We start from the raw sequence: 25,195 nt of genomic DNA on the forward strand, positions 1-25,195 counted from the left end.
AATGATTTGAGGGCCAACAATGGTTTATTTTCCATGAATTTTAATGTATAAATTAGAATACCCAAGAATGTATTTTCATGAAATTCTTTCTATAAAAATAAAATTTGATGAAGATTTTTAAAACAACCTCTTAATGTGATTTAATGATGTTCTTTTTTTAATCTAGATTTTGTTCCCACTCCCCTTGTTGTGATTGGCTGCTTTAACAAAATTGGAGGGGGTGTAAAGGGGGGGGGGCGTGAGTTTTTCTTCAGTTTGTAAAGAATGTTTAATTCATTAAGACAAACAAAGCTATGATGATTCATGTCAGAATTCTCACAAATAAGCTGACAAAGGGCACCACTGGGATCAACTATTGATCCATTTTTTAGGGATCTCTTAATAATATCAAGGGATTTCCAAAAATTCCACCCTTTGTCTGTGAACTAAGAAAATCAATGTCTGATTTGAAAGGAACAATTTTTCATTTACTGACAGGCCGAACTATTTTTCTTGGCTGATAATTGTTGTGTATTTAACACTGTTAAAATTATACAAATATCTAACACTTAAATTGCTGAGTCAGACCATTTATGAACTTACAAAACTTTTGAAAAAAAAATTATTTTACTAATTGTATTTCATTTTGAATAAGGGATTTTTTTTGCTGTTTGCTAAAACAACTTAAGGAACAAGACAAAAATACTAAATAATTAAATATATCAATGTCAAAATAAAACATGCTACGATTTCTCTATAATTCGCTAGCCCTGTCAATATTTTAACAAAAAGATAAAAGTTAATTAGATATAATAGTAATACTTGATTTTTTTTTATTCATTCCAGTCTTGTATTTGAGTCTCAGCTTCCCCATGATACTCCATTTCTCATTCAACATTTTTTTTGTTCCTTTTGCATAGATCATTAACGTCCCGGAGCGACGAACAAAATTTACTTTAATTTTACTTCTCGTTTTGTAACATGTTGTAATACAAAGCTATTGTTGCGCAGAAACTTATAGAACAATAAGCTTTATAAACTTATAAGTATGTTAAATCATTCAAGGATATTGACACTGAACTGTCAATCCAATGACGGGGCCTTTGTCTCACGTCGGATTCTATAACCTGTCATATGACGTTGACTGGGAAAACTAAGATCTCCCCTGTGTAATCTATGATAACGGGGAATTACATTAATAAGCACTTATAAAATGCAAACAAGAACACTACTCACAGATGTGTTATTAATGGTTTAACAACAAAGTTTTCAAGAGAAATAAATCTAAATATTGTGTACACAGATCTCTGTTTCAATGTTACCTCAAAGATTTCAAGTACCTTCAAGTGGCTTTTAGCTTAAGTACTGTACAATGTCACTAATTGTAAAATACGTTTATTAATAAAATGTTACTTTCTGGCATAGACAGTCAAACTCATTTGTTGCTTTTTCAGGCTTTAACGCGGCGGCCAACAGGCTTGCCTCTAGAGTCATTAAATTCTTTAAGTTGTTCTTAATTGAAAAAGCATTAATTGTTGAGTGTTAAATATAAGAAAGACTGTTATTTGACCTGGTCTACATGTACGCATCTATGACTTATTACATGTTACAGATGAAAATACAAAAATATCGCTTAATAATTCAGGGCACTGTAATGGTAAGGGGATAGTCATATCCTTGATTTTGCGTGATTTCAAATTATCTAAACTTTCTTTATATATGTGACTTCCATTATCAAAGATTTTGCAGTCTCTGACTTCCAAATTTTGAAACTGAAAAAGCCCTGATAATTTAATGATGTCGGAAAATACAGTGATTTAAACTAGCTAAAATTGAGTCAAATCTTACATAATTATCTTAAGTACTATATTAGATTGTTTATTATTAAATATTTTTAAAATGAAATTAATTACTCCTTTTTTAGAGACTGCTTATTATTGCGACTTATTTTCAATTATAAACAAACGTTGTACTTTAGGATGATGTCATTTATAATGGCTCGATAATAACTGGTTTTCTATTGTTTAAGTTTTATTACTATGAATATCAAACATTATTTACATCATGCTTTTTTTTTCTCACAGAGTTTGCTCATTTAATTATTCATTGTCTTACTTTGATATTAAAGATTCAACCTTTCTCAACTGGATTAACTAAAATGTTATGTACTGTAATGTTGTCATGTGTTAGAGTCTGTATTTTCATTGTGGCACAAAATGATGCAATGTATAATAATATTAAACATTGCATGATTTTGTTTTTGCTATTGACTCTCTCTTAAGTATAAATATCAAACAAAAAAATCTTTTCATTGACTTTAGTCTGACATCAACCTCAAGCTTATGAATAATACTTCAAAATATTAAAGGGACTCCACCAAGGTTTATTAACAATATTTGACTGGAAACAGTAATGTTCCATTTGATTTAAGTCTAGACCAATATTATAAACCTGTGTGCACTCTGTTTAATTTTAAGAAAAAATGTTCTAATTGTGAAAATTGACCCAAATTTGAAAAGCATTGCAAATCTGACTGAGAAAAGCACAAAGTTTAACATGACTTTCAATTTTTATTCTCTGACGTCTGACCTATTGGTCAGTACTATTCACTAGTCTGTCAATACATATTTTTGAGAATTTTCCTAAAAAAAATAAATGGTTTATCTAGATTGAAAGATGGACAAGTCAATTCCAGAAAGTCAGCATTTGGTAAGTGTTTAAAAAAAATCAAGCTTTTTAATCTAGCAAAATTCTAAATAATTTTAAATTGTCACAATTGAAAATTAATGCTTTGGGAAAGGTTTTGAAAATTTGACCACTGCTAACTGACATATGTTACAGTCTTAATTAAGCTGTAACAATCACACACAAAGACACACATGCACAACAGACCCTTGTTACATTTAAACAAGTGAACAGAAAGCCACACTAAACAAGTAACACTTAATAATCATAAAGAAAAAGGATTTTACAGTTAAAGTTAAACCTCTTATTTGATCAGACTATGATAATCTTTAGGTAAATAAACTTCTGAAGTGCAGCAAGGATGTGTCACCCTTTAAACACTCAGGTTTCACTTGTCAGCAACCTATAGATCCTACAGGATTATGATCAAATAAGCTTCACAATTACATTGTGAAATTGTTACAATTAATTAAAAATCCTGTTTTCTGTGAATTTTACATGTCCTGGTTTCTTGGACTTTAAGGATAAAATTTCAAAAATAAATCAAACATAGTTTATCATCCTGTTTAATTGTTGCTGAATAATTTATATTTCATTTATTAAATTTTGAGGACTCAACTAAATGTGATATTAAGGGAACAGAGTTTACAGACTTATTCAAATTCAAGTTTAGTTGGTCTCCTTTTAAAAGCTGTCTGATGGCAACTTAAAATTATTTATAAAAATAGAATCAAAATCCTTCTTAATTAAAACTCTTTGGACAGACTTTCAGGTAATCTAATCATGATCTTCTTTCCGTATGAATCAAACACATCCTGAATTCCTTATGAATAAACATCATTACAGAAACTCCTGACACAACCTAATACTTCAAGAAAATTACCTGACGACAATAATGAATTGTTACTATGGAAACGATCAGCTACATGCCTGTACACACAATTTTTTACCATATCGGGCAATTCCTAAGAGTAATATGAAAATCTCTCAGCCATTAGACCTGGTTAGCGCTGGCTCATAATTTTGAACGTGTTCTTGGCTTTATTCAGTACTAAAATTAATAACCAAGTAACACGCAAATTTAATGACAAAAGGTTGGCCTTCTATACTTCAAACGCACAATCAAAAAAATACAAACTATATTAGAATATTACTGAATAATGGATAAATATTCTCCCAGAAATCCCCCCAATTTCTAATCAATAGTCCTGCTAGCTGGTATGTGTTTGGCTATAATGTACATATAGTTACTTTAATGAAAATTCATCCTATTTTGTAAAGATAGCCTGTTGTTAGTTGAAAACTCTCCTATTTATTATTCAAATGATCAATTGGAATTGTCTTTAAATTAACTACAACTTAAAGATGATCAATCTAAGTGTACATTAAAGATGATCAGTCTATCTAATTTTTAACAGAGCAGCGCAGTGTTGCTTCTTATCCACATTTGGTTCTTTTATGTCTTTGATTCTATATCAATATTTATTTGTTGATAATCATTTATGATAACAATCAAACCTTAAGTAGTTGGGATATGAATTTCAATTTATATAAATAATATAATTATATCAAACAGTACTTTGAACACATATAACATGATTGGCCATCAAAACGTTACCATGTAAATTCAGAATTATCCCTTTTTTAAGTTCATGAATAAAGTTGTTTAAAGTTTAATCTGTATTTTTTTCTTAGAATACTTAAACAGGTGTCAAAACCTATAATTGTAAGATAAAATGGAAAACTTCAAATTCAACACGTTGAATATCTCTATATTTATAATAATAATTTCAATAAAGGGAAGTAATAAATAATTTCAATAAAGGGAAGTAATAAATAATCTCATGAAAACACACTGTCCTTTCAGAGCTAAATTCGCCTGACAAGAAATGAACTGCTACTGTGGTAACGATCAGCTGATTATAAAATGACTAAATTATAAAATTTTCATTGCATTTAAATTACCTTAATAAAAATATAAAAAATTTAAAATTGTGCTCCAGTTTTTAATACTGAAAGAAAGAATGGAGAAATGTCAGCAAAACTCCTTTGAAATAATTTCCTAAAAAAAATATAATATTTTTATACTTGCAATAAATAAATGACAACTTTTTGGAAACAACCACTATGATATTATTATTATTATTTTTCCAATTTTCATTGACTTATTTTTTTCCTGGAAAAATTGTTGTGACAAATTTTAACCTGGAGAATCAAAGTTTTCATATAATCTTTCATATAAACCTAAAAACATCATTCAATGCCCCTATTTAAAGTTTAAATACTTTACATTATGTCTCTTATAAAGACCAAATTAAAACCTTTTCACTTGCTTTTACTTAAAACTTTTGAAGAAGAAAAAATGGCAAAGAGCAAATTCGATTGCTCACATGATAATTCTGAGGCCAAACATTGATAAAGAATAAACTTAAAATTTACAGTTGAAAATCAATTCTAATTATGTTTATATAATACCTTATGATTATCAACTTGTTATATTACAATTATTGAATAATAATTAAACTATTTAAAAATAATTAAATTCTCTTTTGAACATCTTTAAAACATAACAGATAAATAAAAGGCATTAAAATATAGACGGCAAAGCATTATCGTGACATCATAATGATACAATAAAAGTTAAATACTCTAAAACACAGGTAATTTATTTTCAATAAAAAAGTAATTAATTAAATTTAAAATTAACATACATCCAAATTTTCCCAAGTGATTCCAACATTCAAATCCTTCTCTCCCACACAATCTTTGTAAAGCAAAGTCAAAACTCCTCAAAACATCCATGTTTTTAAAACCCTTTTTTGATTATTCCAGGAAAAACGTTTCATAGACCCTTTTTTCCTTAACACATGTTTACACAATGAAGGAACCTTCTATCAACAAAGAAACTTATATAAAGTTTTTCAAAATCATAAATTCCCAGTGGCACTTATTTTAGTTTCCATAGCAACCTGTCATAAGTCCCTGATTTTTGTTGATAAACACAGTTTCACACTTTCTCTAGGTAGACGCATTACCTTCCCAAGCTACCTAAAGTCACTGGGCCCCTTAAGGTACCGTTTCACATGTTTCAGATACAGAGAAATGATAAAGACTGTTTGAAAAGTCAGTGCTAAGGTACATAAACACACATCATATGCAAGTAAATTATCATTTAAACAAAATAAATTTTGCATTTAATACCAGAAATATTATTATGAGGAACTTCAATTTTTTTAAAAGCTGTCTGAGTTACAAATAAAGTTAATGAAAAAATAAATTCAACAGTTAAGAAAAACATCACCTGTGCAGGTATTTTTCACACAGGTGCAATTTTTTCTAAAATGATTTAGCAACAAAAGACAATGCAATACATTACAAATTATCATTGTTTACTGGTAAGATATAAATTAATGGTGGTAATACAAGGTGATTAAAGTTATATTTCGTTTATAATATTTCATACAATGATATGTGTTTCTTACACAACTTCTTACAAGTAATTCTGAGAAGTTTCAACCATGAGGTAGAACCTTAGCACCTGTTTTTGTCTGCTACCAACACGGGTGTCAGGTTACCTTACAGTAGCATTTTCTCACGATTCAAAAAATTGTCTTTCACTGCAAACTTTGAGAATGAAATGCTACAAGGAAATGGAATAAAGGTGTATGTGCTAAGTTGGCGGGAGTTTTTCTTTGTTCGTCTGCTGCGAGCTAGGTGTTTGGGGGCTATGATTCAGACGTGGAATTCCTGAGAAACTGTTAACATGACATGCACACATGTGCTGTTTAAATTACTTTTAAAACATTTATTTATGAAATGTGTCCCAGCATTTTGAATACATCACAAAAAATCTGAGGTAAAACTTAACTGAGTCATATTAATGAATGATGTAATTTTCATTACTTTTTCCCAGTAAACAATCTTGTTTTTTCTGAAATATCCTTGAAAATCCTTCCCATTTGCTTACTACAAGGAAATATTATTGTATCATTACTTCAACGGACATGGACTAAATATAATAAAGGAAAAAAAACTTAGAATTAAGTATTGTAGCTTTGAGCTGGATGGTCACATCAAGAGACTCAATTCTATACTCTTTTTTTTGCCAAACAAAAAAAAATATTCAATTTTAATAAATCTTCAGACTCTAAAAATGCTCTCATTTTTTTTTTACTTCATGTCACTTTCATCATAACCTAATTATTTTTTTATATTCAGAAAAGATACAGATCTTCATGAAAAAACCACCCTGAAATGCTACCTGTGCTGTTCTGAACAAACCTGATAAAATTCCATTCATGAATATTGGTGAAAATAGATTTTGCAATTATAATTCCTGAAATTATTATCACATGACTGTATTCTTTAGATTATTTTTTATATGAATGTTACTAATTATAATAACATTCAATGACATATTTTTAGCTGTCCGTTTCAGTCAGTTTCTGAGACAAGTGACTTGAATTTCACCTGGGACAAGTATAATGTTTTATGTCTCAGGTCAGGGACTTTCAAATATTGAAAAAAAACATGACCCAGGTGTTAATATAAAATTATTCAATTTCAATGTGGCAAACTCCAAACCTCTAAAAAAATATTATTTATAATTTATTAAGAGACATATTGCATAACTTATATATGAATTCACCTGACTCAAAATAATATAGCCAGTTCTTTACAAGAGTGAGGATTATTCCCTCAACATATTTGTTAATTACTCCCACATTTAAATAAATTCCATCAAACATGTTTAATGACCTTATTTATTTTGAATTTTGATGTGAAAGCTAATTTAACTTCTCAGGTAATTATATAATTATTGTATATATTTCTTAATTGTTTGAAGAGGTGGCACCTATTTTTTAAATGAAAATTAAGAAAAATCCTCTCTCTCATACAGAGTGGGATGCTGAATTGTTAGATCATCCAAATTATGTATATAAATATATATTAAACTATGATGTAACACAACAGGTACTCACATAGATTTTCTATAAAGAAACTAGGAGTTTTGCAGTCTCTTCTGACAACATGTAAATTGTCTTCTAAACTAAACTTGCTCTCAGTACAATGTGGAATTATCCATTTGTAATCCATATTTGCACTGCTCCTGAATTTCAACACTTCTTCACACTTATTATTGTCTCAATTTAAAATAAAACAACAACACCAATTCTAACTTCAAAATTAAAGACACTTCACCTTTTCTATCTAAAGTTAATTAATGACAATTGCCCTTTTACACCTTCTTTTAAAGAAGAGTTTTAAAGAAGACTTTTTATTTGATTGGTCATTAAAGATAAGCTTATTTGCATAAAGTAGGTAACAGTGTCCAATTAACAGATTAGTGTCACACCAAGGGTCACTACAGGGGGCCTGCGTATTGGTCACTTCCTGGAGCACACACCTGGACCCTGCCATCAGGTATTTGGGGGTCACCTTTTTGCGCATATGATTAAGCTAGATCAAAGACTTAGAAGAATTTTAACAACATGTGCTATAATTGAAATTTGACTTTTTACAAAAAGTTTAATTCCACATAATATATGTTCTGTATGATAATAACATGTTATCTATGTCTCTGATGATTTCAAAGTTTAAACTTTCAAAGATTTTTTCCCCCAAACAATTAAAAAAAATATCAAGAACTTGTGATGTCAAATTACCAGCATTATAAATAATCAATATTATTCACTGATGAAAATATTATAATAGACAGATTTATAATTTTAATTGCATGTCATAAAAAAAGTTTAATAATGAGTCCATATCCACAAATTTCAAGACATGAAAACAGCATCCAGTATGGATGCCTTATATGTCACGTCACATTCTTAAGTAACTTTTAATTAATAAAATTAATTGAAAAGAATAAGAGTACATGTATTGTGTTTTTGTTTAAAGACCTTATGGAGAAAATTGAAAAGTCTATAACATAATTATAAAGCCACACTATGCTTCCATTGCAATGTTTCTGACCTCAGAAGGGGCCATGGCCCTTGCTGTACATTCAATATTTTAAAAAATTTGCCCTTACTTAGATTGGATCTGGTTGCTTGGGGAATTTATACATGTATTGTTCCTTTCTCCATCTTGCGCTTTGTCATGCTGTCCATCTGAAGACTAACAGAACAGTTGAATAAGGGAGGCATTATAAAAGACACATTTCAGGTTTCATACCATTGTATACTAACATATTTCATTTTTTATCAATACATTATTAATCTATCTACCATTGCAATTAGTTTTAGTTTTTTATCACTGAACTTTTTATCCCCATCACTCTACTTCTGCCAAAACCATTTCTAAATATGACAAGTTATGTATTTGGTATTTGAAATGCTATTATTGACAGTTAGGTGGGGTGTGGAAGAGGTGGGGAAGAAGGTGATAGCATTCTAGCAGGTATGGTTTTAACTGGGGGACAAGTGATACAGTGTCACAAAATCAAGTTAAGGTGTGACAGTGTAATTACCTGTCACTTCCAGGTGAAAACTCTAACACAGAAAACTGTGTATTAGAAGATATTACATAACTTGTGATTCTCTTATATCTTTGTAATAATTTATCCCTCAGTTGTGTATTGATTGGACATAAATATGATTCAATTCTGACACTGTGATTACTATGATAGAAGAAAATAAGTTACTAATAGAATCATAAATATACAAGACAGAATTTGTACAAAGTGTAATAGGCAAGTTGTTGGAGATGAATATCATTTTGATTTTGATTTGACCACAAATGCAGAATGGAGAAATAAGAATCTGAAACAGTACAACTGGAGATGGCCTTCATTAAACAAATTTGAAAATTTGTTTTCAACAAATCATCATAACAAATGATTAGTTAAAATAAATATATCTATATTGCATTTTGCAAAAGGAAAAACAACAACTTTACTTTATAGTGATGCTCCCCATCCTAACCATTATATGACTACTTGTTACCACTGTATACATTATTTTATATTGATAGCTATTACATTCTTGTTAACATTTATGCCATTGCTCATAACATTTTGTTATGTTACCCTTGCAAAATTAAATGACCATAATGTCTTCTTTCTTTATCTAACTTTCTAATGCCTAACAGTGCTCTTTAGGGGACTCACATATCAACTATCTCCATGATTTCTATCTTTTCCCCCTCCCCCTTACACTCAAAATGAAATCTTTTTTTAAGCAAATGTCCTACCTGAATAAATGGTGGATGACTATGTAGTTACTTGGGCAAAACAAAAATGAAAGGATCCAAAAATAAATTTCTATATAATTTTTGTAATTATCATCTTTAGTATGAAAAAGTGTGATAATGATTTAAAATTCAGCCAATGCCATATTATCATGCTTTCTGGAGTAAAACCAGCAACTTCAGATCAATGTAACAAATTAGTACCTGGCGCTAATAGCTGTCGCACGCCAGCACAACGCAGGCCCTTTTTATAAAAAATAATTTAGCATTCACCACTTCAAAAGCTTTTTAAGGATTTGCAAATTTCTGTCCAAAAATAGGAGTATGTTCAAGTCGCTATATTCTTTCATCTTAGATAGACGAGTCTTAACAGTGTAAGGACGGTGTTAAAGTGTTACTGTAATAATTTCTATTGACACAAAAGTGCTTAAGGGTCATTTACTAACAAAAGCCTTAAAACGTAGTAATTATACCCTGTACATCTTTAGAAATTCAGCCTCTCAATAAATATTCTATAAATCAGGGAAGGACAGCCTGATGCAGTTCAGGCGCGCAGAATTTGTGCACACGCCACTTGAGTGTAGCGCACCTCAAATAAACGGTACAATAATAAAATCAGAAAAATCTTTTGTTATGCTAAAACAACAATTACCGTAGCATCTTAAATTTGTGTCCGAATTATGCAAATAAACGTTTTATTGAAAACAATTTTGAATGGCCAATCTGCTTGATTTGCGCCAGAAAGAAAGAAAATCTGCTTTAACCTTTAGAACATTGTCTACAAAATCAATTAGGCCAAAACCCTGAAAGAGAAAATATAAAGGCATGTAAAACGGGAATCCAGGTGGGGTAAATCTCAAGTGCCTTTTTACTGTGTTTGAAATGTGAAGAAATATATGCAATTTTAGGCGCACCACAAAAATTACATTTTAGATTAAGGTCATCATTATTTTTCCCAAAAAAAACAAAGACAATTATTTTGTCTCCTCAGCCTCATTTTCTTTTTATGTATTTGATTTTCAAACTTTAAACTTGAACTTTCATGACCTTCTCGAAATGATTTTTTAAACTATCAGTCATATATACCTTTTGTTCTTGCAATTGCACAATTTTAAATAACCATTTGTTTGAAACCTTGATGTAGGTGTCCTTCAAAGAATTTTAACCCATATGAGATCTTTTCATCCAAAAAAATGATCCCTTCAACTCATATGAGACCTTTTCATCCCAAAAATTATCCCTTCAACCCATATGACACCTTTTCGTCCCAAAAATTATTCCTTCAACCCGTATGAGACCTTTTCATCCCGAAAATTTTTGGATGAGGTGGGGTTTAGAGGTCAGGAGTATATTATTATCTCCCTTTTTATTCTAAAATGACAACATAATTTCACAAAAAGTTTTGATGATAATCAGTAAATAATAAAAAAATAATAATCATTAAATCTTTAAATTATAAATGAAATGCATAAATTGAATAAATTCCTTCAAATCTACACAAAAGAGAAATAATTATTAAACAAAAGGGAGATAATAACTAGACAAAAGTGAGTTTAATAACTTATTTCATCAAAACAATTTAAACCGATTTTAAAAACAACCAGAAGTTACTTACATATTTAATCATGGAGTAAAAAACATTGGTATTATAATAGACAAAACAAAGTCTTTATGCCTTTAAAAAAAAGTCCCGTATTAACCTTATTTGGTACTTATTTTGAGAATGAATTACCATTTTTCTGCCCAATTACAGATACGATAGCTAATGAGACATAAAATGTTGACATTTCTAACTGTTCCTGGACAAGATTACAATCTCAATACAAGCTGAGCAAGAACAGATCCCTGGAGTACACCCACAGTTCTCAATTAAAGGCCACACGATTCCCTTTAAAGGTTATCCAATTAAGGTGTTATAATACCTCCAGGACAATAGCGGAAATATCATGACAGGTGGCTCGAACAGCCGACATTTAAGATTTTCGGTTGATAGCATTACACAAATGTTACAAATTACATCAGTAATTTTTCATAGGTTCTAAATGAATGTAAACGAGGTAATTTTCCGGGGACGATTTGCAACCTTTGCTCTTTCGGAGAAACGACTTTTAAAGGAATACTGCAAAAATTAGAATTGTTAATTGAGTGATCATCCATAATGTTAATATTTTAAAATTATTGTAACTGCTTTCGGAGCTACAGCTCTATCTTGATAACAAAATGTTTTATAGATGTTATACTTTGATAAGAATCCCATGTTGCATTTTTCAAATGTTAATTGATTTTATTGCTTTCTTTATTGCATTAAATGCATTCAAATGATGCAATGTAATGGTATTAGTGCTGCGACTAAGGAACAGACCGAGGGACCTGATTTGGTGCAACATTTGGTCATTTAGCATATGGTTCAATGCAATCTTGGAGCGTGTCTTTAAAATTATAAATCAGGGTTGGCTTCATTCTACTGTTTTCAATCCAATGACTTTGAGAATTAAGAATTCTTTTGTGAGACTGACAAAAATGTCAAAGCTATCTGGATTGGGACATTAAGTCATATGGAGCATCAAGATAGAATCATGATTTACAAAAGTTCATTCAACTCCTTTGTGTCCAGAACTCTTCATTGGGTTCTTTTGGACTTCATTAGGTTCTTCACAAAAAACTGTTAGGAGGTTAAATTTACTGTATCAAACATTTTGTCATTCAGTTTTGTTTAGTTATACAGTTGGTATATACATCTACATTAAAACATTACATTGTTAAAAATTGTCAATCTCCCTTTGTAATAATACTAATATGCATTACCCCTTTTTGAAATTTTGCGAACCCTTCTAGTAAAAAATCTTGGATCCTCGCCTGGCCAAAGTGGTATAACACTAATTATTGCCCCTGAAAGCTCAGAGTGATACAAGAAACAATGGCATAATAAAAGGTGTTAGCATTTATATCATAACAGACTATTCACACCAAATGGAAGAATTCCAACAGTTAGTATAGTATTAAAGGTATGCTACCTACCTGGTACTTTACCTGTACTAAAATGTGGAAGCATTAATTTCACTGCATATTACGCAGGTGTATAAATTGCTGTACTTACCTATATAAATCTAGATTAATATATGTTACTATCAATTTTCCTTGCAAATCATATTTCCTTTAAAACTTGATAAAAAAGGGTACAGTACTTTTTTAGTGTTTAAATTGTCTAATAATATTATACTGAAGAAATTGGTCAATGTCACTTCAGAATACTAGTAAACTGAAATAAATTAATCTTTATAATAGAAATTCAAAATTACATTAACCAAGGTAGCTTTGTCTAATATATGAGTCATTTAAAAGAAAAAGAGTTCCTTTTGGATTTAAACAAAGAAATATGACCCTCACTGTTCACCATACCCTGGAGCTTGAAGAAAGATTCCCATGATTCCATGTACCTAGCTGTAAGCTCATTATGATTTGATTAAAACCAAACATACTTAAAATTGTACCTTAGCTTTTACAATCTTTCATGTGCATGAGAATTCTGTAACTCAGCAGTAAGCAAACACACCAGAATCTGAGAAACAATGTTATGTTTACTTCAGGTAGCCATTTTGATGTGCTCATATGTTTACTCAAACAAAAGATATGGCAACATGGCAGCATGCATATTTTTACCTGAATGTTTTCGTTTGCCAAGCTCCCCACAATTACATCCATATCCACAGCGTTTTGTCAGCCTTCTGGTCTTCCTATTTCTAAGATTGTACATCTTGTTATCAACAAAAATATTTCTTTCTGACAATTTGTTTTGTTTTTTATACAAATCTATAAATTCTGATGAAAAATCAGTACACAGGTAATATATCCTGTAAAGAATGATTTACCTAGAAAACAAAGTACACCTTATCACCCAGGTGCTTTTCAGTAGCAGTAGCAGCAGACAATCTTAATAAGAGGCTCGCAGCTGAAAGCAAAATTTTGTTCTTGTGCAAAAAACTGGTGTCAACTCTTTTGAACAAAAGGATGATGTAGAAAAATGATATAATGAGCTGATTTATGAAAACTGAATCATTTTCCTGTCTTTAAATAATATTTATGAGCTTATTCTGAATGCTACCTTTTCGTACTTTACACACAGGAGCCTCTCAAATGTTCTACAGGTATAACTTCTACAAACATGCCTCTGATTGGTTGATAATCTATTCTGGACATCTGATCTAAGCAGTGTTAGTCATAATTTTCTAGGCCACAAGAAAACATAAACACATATCACCTATTTCATTTAGAGTTGTTGAAAAAAAAAATACACAATAAACATCATGCATATCAATTCATTTGACCTATAAATATTGTAACCTTTGGTAAATATTACATATATATGAAAAGTTTACTTTTTTAACCTATAACCTTCACCTGGATGATTTTTCCTCCTAAAAGCATTGAAATTGTTTAAACTATGATCTGTTTGGAATTGTCAATAGTTAGTTTCAGGAATTTTAACCCTCTACCTGCTGATTTTGTATAAAGCCCTGCTTTGACTTTGGAACAGTCCATTTAAATTTTAAGGGATGTCAAAATTAAAATACATCAGTACTAAAATTGAGCTCACAAGAACATTTAAGAGTCTGACTCTATTTAAACTACATGATTGTGTACATGTATATCACTTTTGGTTTCAGACAAACCTGAACGTTAAATGGACATTGCATCATTTGTAATTTTATAAACATCAATTTTTTTCTAAAGAAGACAAAACAAAAGTGTTTGTTTTTATTAAACTGATTAATAAAAGATTTTTGATAGGTTATATGGCCCTATATAAACATTTTTTTGTATCCTTTTATTGCAAAAAATCATTCATATAGATATACAGCCATATACCCTGAACAAAAAAATTATTTACAATACTGCAAACTTCCATTTTCGGAGAAAAAAAGAAAAGAAATTACTTCATAAATCAACAGCAGCCATGTATATAAATTATATAAACGTTATGATTATCTGATGAAAAAACAACATTACCTACGTGCAGAATTATAATCTCTTATATCGTCATGTACTTATGTAATAAGTATATGATAATATCACCACAGGCATTGAAAGATTATCATTAAAAAAAATCAAATCAGAACAGAACAACTTTTAAATTGTTGAAATGAAAGTGCATGTAAACTACTGGTATAAACAGTAAATTTCATTTGTTACACTTTAATTCAAACACATTTATAAAATGGTCTATCAGGTATGTTACAATTTTCATATTTGATACCACTAGTACAATTTCTCTTAGAAAAGGGAGGTAATAAAAATGTTTCACCTGTTCTACTCAAGTTTTATCATTAATGCAACTGCACTGTCAGCATGTACATTCATTAACTGACCAGATGGTTTTACAATTTTCAACATTTCCGAACACTGGAACATTGCATCCGTTCAATTAATAATGAACTGTTCCAAATTAAAAGCATGGCAGAATCTCATTAATAAATAAGGGGGAGTAATCATCAATTTCATTTTGTGAAGGAAGACAGTTGATATATTTACCTAAAAAACCCTAAATTTGTATAAAAGACAAGATATAATTTGAATTTTAATGAATTTAAGGGATGGTTATTGTGTGACAACAGGGGTGTAGAACATAAAGCAGTCACCTAATCTTGAATCTGATCATGCTGAATCTAGGTCCGGAAAAAATAATATTTAATTGTTGTTAAGAAAACTTGGACTTTGGATCTTTGCATACAGCACTTATTGGCAGCCATTTATGACTTTAACTTTCTTATTTCTAACTTCAATTACGTCTTCAAAACATGAAACAAAATTTGATACACAAAATGTAATTATTATAATAACTTTTAAGAAAATATAGGAAACTAGTAGAAAAATGGTCTCATTAGTGCAATTTTTACTCTTAAACTATGCTACATATTATAAATATTTCAATCTTGACAAAAGCATTCATCATTTAGAGGGAAAATTCCCGAACATAATTAACATACTGACTGAAAAATGAACAGTACAGACCATGATGCTGGTCTGCACTGGTCACATTGGTAGCACGGTGGCAGCCAGCTTAGTGGTAACTGCATTCAGTTTATCTTTTTAAGTGCTGGTACAGGCTGTGATGATTGAATTATCTCTATGTCACTGGTAATGAATATAACCCTCCATCCAGTGCCAATTCTAACCTGACTGCACATATACTGTTGGCATCTATGTATTAACTTTATCCTGATATAATATATACTTGTAGCTTAACTGGACTTACAATCTTCATTTTTGAATATAGATTAACCCACTCATCATCAATTTCAATGAAAATTTCAAAATTTGTGCTGACTGAATGGCAAAGAGCTAGTGCAGACCATGATCAGAGGGCATAGATATGTCAGCTGATCTTGGTCTGCACTGGTGACATGGGTATAATCTGTTGCCTGGATCAGCAGAATAAGGGATAAAGTTGCAGGGCACCAGGACAAGTGAGCAATTATAACTTCCTGACCTTAAAAGAGAATTATTGCTGATCTATCTTATTACATGTACTTACTTTTATTATAAAGATTAAGTGAATTCTTTGAGAATTTTGACATCATATCTTAAAGCTTCAGATAGGATAATCCGAAAATTAACCTGCATCAAAATGGTTGCAATTTATATATTTCTTAATCCTCTAATCTTTTTTTTCTGTTAAAAACTAGTTAAAGATAAAAGGCACATAAATTTCAACTTAAGTTATTTTCCAGGTGTATGACTACTTGGGACTACCTGTTACAACTCAATGTGCTATTGTGCAATGGGTCAAATGTGAAAGCCAGATAGGCTTATCAGCTCTCTAACACATCCTAATCCTGTCCAGATCTGTCTGCCATCCCATGTTTACTCAGGTACAAAACAGGTGACTAAGGAGGCCCACTGAAGGGATAAATTAAAGAGTAATTTATGTTATGAACATTTCTAAATGAAACAATTAATTTCAGCAACCTGTTGGTGCTCCCATCTAGGAAATTTGAGACAGCCTTTTATAATTGGTAACCTCCTGATAACAGACTAAATTAAACATAATTTTTCAATTATTCTGCTAAGGTGTGCTTTTACTTTGGGAGAGACCACAAAATCCCTTGATGTATCATTAAATTAAAACATACTTATTTCATAACTAAATATCTCTGGTGAAGTTTAAAGGTTAAACAAAGAGGAACATTCAATTTAAAGTGATGAGTTATATAATTCTTTTGCAGTAAATAAATTAAGAAACAATGTAAATATATAATATATATATATTGGACTGTCTTGCCATTTTTCTTCTCATTTTGCGCAACTGGATTGTAATAATATACATGATGTATAAAGCTTGCAACATACAGTCAAACATGTTATAAAGACCACCTTCAAATAAACATCACCTTGTAAATAAATGCCACTATCTGCAATCCTTTAAGGATTAAAAAGAACAAGATAACCTCTAAATAAAGCCCACTTGTCTATAAAGGCCATGCTCGGTCGACTATTGTTAAACTTTGTTCACACTTTAGTTTGACTGTAACTGCAACTTTGCAAATTTAAAAAAACTTAACATTTACCCAATCTTTCCCAGCATAAATCAGTTTATACCTGGAGTAAATTGAAGAAACACTTCATACATTAAATTAATTGCCAAACAAATTTAAACATCATCTATCACTTCAAGAAAAATGCCTGACCCTCAACATGGAATTATTTTGAGAATAAATAATGTGTGAATGTGTGAATGCTCTGGAGCAGGATTCTACCTGACAGTTCCCTCACTCATCAGTTACTATAATTAACAGGTAATTATTTGGTTGACACAAAACATTAAAGGCCCAGCATGACGTTCCTTATACCCCCATTGCCGTAACAGCTGAGTGGACTGTTTAAACAGTTGTTAATGTCAATAAATCATCATTACAACAAAGTTTTTGTCTCTGTTTTTTTTCTGATGGTTCTCAACAAATATTAAAAATTAACCCTTATTAAATCTACTGGATTAATGCATTATGGATTTTTTAAAAATGTTCTTGTTAGAACAGTCTATTCAAAGTTTAAAGGAACTTCCCCGAGGTACAAAAAATCAAAAATCATAAAATTTTAATTTCTTACATAGATCAACTGGGACACTTATAAAACAGAAATATATACTAAAGATAATTAAGAAATATACTCAGAAATATCACATGTTTGTGCTATTCTCGGTCCCATTTATGTGAAAAGTGTTGCAATGCTTTTCAATTGTGCAGCATTTTTCACAATTAGAATAATTATTCTGGAAAAACGGAGGGAGCTTCGATGATCTGAAATTCTGCACATAAGTTGTTGGTATAGAACTTTATCAAATGGAACATTACATTAATTTCCAGTCCAGTTATGTTAAAAAACCTCAGTGGAGTCCCTTTAAGGGATTTTAAAATCTAAAATACAAGTTAAAATTTAAATATCAAATATGAATGATACAAGTTAATATGATCACACTAAATAATATTTTTGATTCAGATAAATTTATAAATTAAAAATACTAATAGATAAATATGAAAAAATAATATATTATCAAAATACCGTCATGTTCTATTAAAGGTGCTTAATTACTAGTTTTAACCACAAACAGATCTTTTTAGCATTGTTAACATGTAATTTGTTGTGTCACTTTCTATTGATACATTGATATTCAACAATCTTCTATCACTTCAAATTATTGTATTATAAATCTTTAAAGAGCTTTAATTAATTAGAAGGGCGTAATGTAAAATAATAACTTTTTGCAAAAAATTTTTTTTGGCAATCTGATTGTTTCACATCTTCGGAATGGAACATGCACTTCAATTACTGAAATTGCAAACATAAAAAGAAAATATTAATAAAATACTAATTTTTTTTTTCAGCCAATCAAAAGTGATTGAAGTGATTGGCATAAGCCCAGCTATCATAATTTCCCAATATCAAAAGACAATGTACATTTTTTCTATCTCTCGGTCTATCACACGCTTTTTCATGACTCTCTTGTCCCTAAAAAAATACAATATCGTCCCTTTATTTGAAGACGATATCAGCCGCAGTCCCAGAAATGTTTTGATGGTGAAAACTTAAACATCTGTCCAATGTATTGATGAAATAAGAATTTAAAGATATCTCATCACATTATCCCATCATGCTATCAAATACTCTTCAGAAATGGAAATCATTAAAACAAGCCATCAAAATATTTCCATATGAGTCAGTCAGTCCCCTCTTTTAATTACATTGGAACAAGAAAAATGCCTAATGCACGAGATCACTTTACTGTTAATTTGTCCTTTGATAAAAAAAGGGAAGAGAAAAATAGAAACCATGTAACTGTAAATAATAAAACAAAGCTTTAAATAAAGTAGATATCTGCATAGTACTATCCTTTCTGTTCCATTTTTTGTAAAAAAAATATTATTACATTTATTTGAAAATATATTTAAAAAAGTTATTTCTTTTGTTGCAAACTGATATCTAATTTTAATCATCTGACAACAATTTGAAAATGGAGTATCAATCATAACTTTTATGTCATGTCAGATCTGGAAACATGCTGGAAAGTAACTGGAACAGCAATTTTCATCAGCAATCTAACAATTTAACTGACAGCACACTTACAATTTTGACAGCACACTTACAATTAAACTGACAGCACACTTACAATTTAACTGACAGCACACTTACAATTTTGACAGCACACTGACAATCTACACTGGCAAAACAAACTGTACACTGACAATTAATCTAACTGCACACTGACAATTTAACTGACAGCACACTGGCAAAACAAACTGTACACTGACAATTAATCTAACAGCACACTGACAATTTAATTAACAGCACACTGACAATTTAACTGACAGCACTAACAGCACACTGACAATAACCTGCCTACAGACTGACAATAAAGTGTCTATTTTGCATGTTTTTCTACATAAGGGAAGAATTATAAAGGAAGTTATTACTCAGATATGGCCTATATTTTAATATGATATACAGTAAACTCCGCTTATAACGAACTCACTGGGACATGCAAAACCTGTTTTCCTTATATCCCAGAGTTCGCTTGTAAGCATATAGCGCATTAGTATCGTTGTATCCAGGAGTTGTTTTTATGGCGAACAGTTTACATATAACGAAACTGATTGTTTTTACCATTGTCCTGCCATTTTGAAGAGAATTTGATTTTAAGAAATCAGAAAATATTTAGTCATTTATTTAATATTTTAGACACACTACCCGAGAGCGTACTCTTTTGGAATTTTGATTCTGCTATTTTCAGTTTTAAGTTTTTACTCCTTAGTCTCAATTTCACATAAAATATTAAATTTTTGTTTCTAAACAATTTTCGTTTTTCTTTCCCAATGATTGAGAATAAAACCAAGATTTTCTTATTTTTTAACTGCCCTCCTTTTATATTGAATAATCTTTCTTATTTTGGAAAAAATTTTTGGATTTAAGGGTGACTTTACTAATGTAAGATATAGATTTCTTTTCATTTAAAATCAAGCGTTCTTTGCAGTTTGCAATGGATCATGCTTGCAAGCATGCATGATTTTGTTGAAAACTGATTTATAAATTATTATAATTATTTTACTCGAGCAAAACTATTGAAGAAAATAAATAAATAACCGTTTTATCTGGTGAAAAGAGCTCATGCTAAAAATATCCAAAATAGAAAACTATACAAATTCATTTGAAATAGATGTATTGGAAGTACAATATTTTGGAGTTTGTTATAAAAGTGTAATTTTCAGTACTATTAACTAAATTGGGACAAAGAAATGAGTTCCTTATAAGCGATAATTCCTTATAACCGTGTTCGCTATAACCATATATTTTTATATTAAATAAAGAAGGCCAAAATTCGGGCCAAAATAAATTGTTCCCTATAACCGGAAGTTCGCTTTAACCGTGTTCGCTATAAGTGAAGTTTACTGTAATATTATGTATAATTATATATCTTGCATAAGATAACTTGATTGAAATAATGGGTTTATTATTCCTAATATTTTCATCAAATAATAATTTATATGAACATCATCCTTCTTTAAATGGACTAAGTTCCACTGACTTCTGTTTTTGGAACTGTAAATTATCAACTTTGGGGGTTTCAGGATAAAAATTTAAACTTTGGCAGCTAACAGTGTAGTGCCTGGTGGGTCAGACTGCATGGAGGTGCAGCCTTATCAGTGGCTTGTGGCAAAGGCTAAACCAGATTTAGTTTCACCAGGACATGACAGCATTAATAAATAATGGATTATATCCAGAAAACATTTAAATGAGATGAATTCAATTTCTTTATATATTTGGGTTTGAAAGTTATTTATAGTAAATATCAAAGAAAAATAAATGTACATTTTATACTTAAAATGTCTGTGAAAAGAATGTGAATGCAAGATTTATTTCAGAGAAATTTTAAAGGGAATGAAATATGTTGAAATATTGTCTTATTATATAGCTTAAAGCTGCATCACTCCAAATGGCCAAATATTTCAATAGAGAAAATGAGAAAAATGTACTAAGATTTAAGGAAAAGGAAAAAAGATGAAATATTAAAGTAATAATTTAAATGTTATGTGTGATTAATGATTTTTCAGTATTTATAACCATATTTCTACTGTGTTAGCATTAAAGGCTATTTTTGAATATTTTGACCTTATATTTGGTAATTTACATGGGCTGTCAGTGCTGTTTGTTAATTGTGTAAATTGTTTCCTTTTGGTTCATTATACTTCACAATATTTAACTTTTAAATACATTTCTATAGTTTTCATGAAAATAAGCATGAATCTGGAGGCGTGCTGCTTTAAATGTTTTCTTAAATTCATATTGACAAGAATACATGGGAAAAACCTTGTATCACTTATAAAATCAACAATGACAATGATAATTAAACAACAACAACATAATAATAAATATAACTGATAATGTTGTTATTTCATAAACAAGATTAAAATATACATTATGTACTAATTCCAGGGCAGATCAAGGGCTTTTTGCAAGAAGGCATTGAAATTTGTACAACTTAGAGTAACTTATAGACATATTCAAGAGGGGTGTTGATATTTTATTTAGTTTCACAGAAGGGTATACATTGTACATCATTTGTCACAATTTTGCTGATTTCCGCTGGTTTTTGCTAATTTTCACAAAAAAGGAACCAGCTTTCTTTATTAATTAGATAAAAAAATATTATATTCACTTTATTTTGTAATTTATTTTTATCTAATTATTAATTGTGTTCAAAAATGAGGTATGTGTGTGGGGGAGGGTGGGGGTGAGGGTGGCGGTGGGGAGGAATATAATGCCATTTTTCAGGGGTTTTTTTCCAATATATTTTTATCTAAAAATGTAGTGTTGTCTCTCACTCAGATTTTATTCTGATGCAACTTAAAAATTTCATCACCATTTTTTTTAAATGACACCAATTCATGAAGACTTATAATGATTAATTATAATAATTATTAAATAATAATTAAAACTGGTTTCCTGACAGAATATTCATATACATATATATAAACAATGTGATCATTATAAATTTACACATGCTATTTACTCTTATATATCAGATTTATAATGATCAAATGATAGGAAATACTTAAAAAGGTACTTTGTCATTTTTCGCCCGTTATTACATGATGCAGAAAACAGGGCCTTTACACTCAGGAAATGGCTCCACTTAAGGCATGCCGCACGTGATTGTGAACAATCAAACAAAGGTTGATATATCTACCTTATATGTACTTTATTTAATACTGTGAGTTAGATGGGAAATAACGCTTTCTCATGTACCAATACACCAGGAAGATTTTAGGAAAAATATTTTTATCGATATACTGCGTAATTTATATACATTTTAACTGGTATTTACATATAAACTGTTGAATTGTCAAGTGACGATAGAAATTGACTTAATTTATATTTTTAATGTTATTTTTAATATAGTATTACATCATTTATAAAAAAGTATATAATTAGAGAGTTAATTTCAACATTGTATCAATTAAACTAAAAAGGCTTTAATTCAATAAAACCAATGATTAAACCATATACATGTACATGTATATATATAAAATTTCCAGAATGATGACCTGTTTTTGCATTATTAATAAATCTCTGATTAATTCTATTAAAAAAAGCATTTCATCACTTTTTTTTTATAATTTAAGGATCAAATTCATAATTACAATTAATCAATTACATGGCCAATTAATATTAATTGTCAATCAATACAGTTTCAATTTCTGACAAAATACTTTTCTTAAAATAGTGGAGAATAATGCAAAATATTATAAATAAAATTCAAGTGTGGGTATACAGAACAGAACAGAAGAGAACAGTTCTATTCAGTTAAATCATCAGTAAAATCATTCCATCTGTTAATACAACATGTACATTTTGCCCCTTTTCAATATCAATCAATATATTTTTTACATCACTCATACAATAAATACAAGTATAAAATCATGAAAAGCTACCATGAACACTGTGCACTATTTTAGATATCTCAGGCACTCACTATCATCAGTGTTATTGGCTACAGAACACTGGCAGGCTAGAATGCCATTATCATAATTTCACCAATTCCTCAGCAGAAACATTCACAGAATCAATACTTTCCCCTCATTTGCATATTTCTTTAAAGACCATTCATTTAAGGAGTAAAAAAAAAGAAGCCAAAAAATCTTTGAAGATAAATTTTTTAAGGTATATTACAAAAAGATTTATTATATGTAGAGGTTTTGATAAAAAAAATGGTGTAGTTATTTAATGAAGGCCTGGTACCCCTCCAATTGTCCTATAGAAAGGCTAATTTTCATAAACTATGGGAATATATCAAAGTTGTTTTATATAGAATCAAGGTGAATAGAAAACACCTTTTAAGTTCCCACAATGGACCCCATGTTTCTGCAACCTAGCCTATGTGAAATTTGATATAAACTAGCGAAACATATGGTACCAATCTGAATTAATGCTGTAATTTTTTAAGAAATATTCCAAATTGTCAAATCATGTATACCTAGTGGTTAGGCTTAGGTATAAAATGTTAACCACTTATTTTACATGAATGTATGATAAAACCTGAATTATATGTCTGATTTACCATATCCCCTACATTCCTATATGTTAATTATTTTCATAAATCGGTGGCAAGTGTGTTAGGACAATTTTCTCTACAACTCACCACTACGATTTTTTCCTCAACCTTTAAAAAAATCTAATTATTTTCTTTGTTCTATAACTCTTACTAATATTAAGTGTTGACACTTTATTTACATTCGTTTATAAAGTAATATTTAGGATAAGTAACCTGAATATCTCGAATTAAGCGAAACCACTCAACGACCAGCATCCGTCCGCCATTAAGAATCTTAACATTTATGCTAAACTTGGTTATCGTCCAAATGAGGCTACATTTATTTTTGCTTTAATCCCAGCTTACCTTTCACGTGTTTAACGCATTTTTAAGCAAAAAATTAGCGTAAAATAGCAAAAATCACGTGCAATGATATTAGAGACAAGATTTCCCGCCATAAATCCCGTTTATTCAGCATCATCAGCAAATATTACTTGTGACGTACCGATCAGGTAGTCGTAGGTAAACTTCACGTAAAATTACCGTCACGGCCATAAAATGCCCATAAAAGGAAAATTTAAATGGCAGACATATAAAACGACATATATGGAATAAAAAGAAAGTGAAAGAATGTTTACTGACCATTTTTCCTTCTCGGATTCCTCTGTTTTCTCCGTCCGCACCTGCCTCCCTCCATCATTTCAATTGAATTGAGAAATATTCCGACCTGAGCTTGTATCATTGCGCATGACACTACGGTACTTTGCGACAGCTTCCGCTAAACTTTTTTAAATGTCACTTTTTAATCATAACAAAATTTTACCTTAACAATATATACGTGTATTCATAGAACTCGAAAAGGTTATAAGTAACTAGAAACAAATTAAACCGTCCCAATAACATTCCGTATTTAACATGAGTGTGTAACAACAGTTAAGCTGGTATTGTTAAAATGACAGTCATGTATGGTGTAGTTATTCCGCCCGCCAGGTGCCTATTAGAGAGATGGTGTATTTATTTTATTCGTGTTACAGGGTCACCTCAGACGGCTAGAATATTTTGGCAGTCTCCTAATCAATATCAATTTGATAACAAATTCCCGTAAGACAATTGATTTATCTTACTTATCGGGCTTGTCCCATCGTAGGTGAAAAAGGTGTGCAGCTTTTTAATTAACTTGATCTGGTTATCCTTAAAGGCTAATTTTCTACGCTCACACGAGCCAATTACCATTAATGCAATTGAATAGAAAGACTG

General features: G+C 30.1%; 1 protein-coding gene across 4 annotated transcripts in view; it reads right to left on the bottom strand.

Annotated features, from left to right (window-relative positions):
• Positions 1–24,974, bottom strand: part of LOC132753013 (zinc finger E-box-binding homeobox 1-like) — a 37,463-nt gene extending 12,489 nt beyond the window's left edge. Inside the window, exon 1 of one of the 4 annotated variants that reach the window (XM_060743425.1) lies at positions 24,581–24,974. In XM_060743425.1, the coding sequence (XP_060599408.1) occupies positions 24,581–24,680 (100 nt within the window). In that variant the 5' untranslated portion in view covers positions 24,681–24,974. Of the gene's footprint in view, positions 1–5,375; positions 5,723–13,518; positions 13,665–24,580 lie in introns of those variants that run through there. The other 3 variants (XM_060743422.1, XM_060743423.1, XM_060743424.1) reach the window with 3 other exon arrangements.
• Between the last annotated feature and the right edge of the window lie 221 nt (positions 24,975–25,195).

This window comes from Ruditapes philippinarum, unplaced genomic scaffold (assembly GCF_026571515.1).
Source record: "Ruditapes philippinarum isolate M1 unplaced genomic scaffold, ASM2657151v2 ctg689_1_1_1_1, whole genome shotgun sequence".
NCBI lineage: Eukaryota > Metazoa > Mollusca > Bivalvia > Venerida > Veneridae > Ruditapes > Ruditapes philippinarum.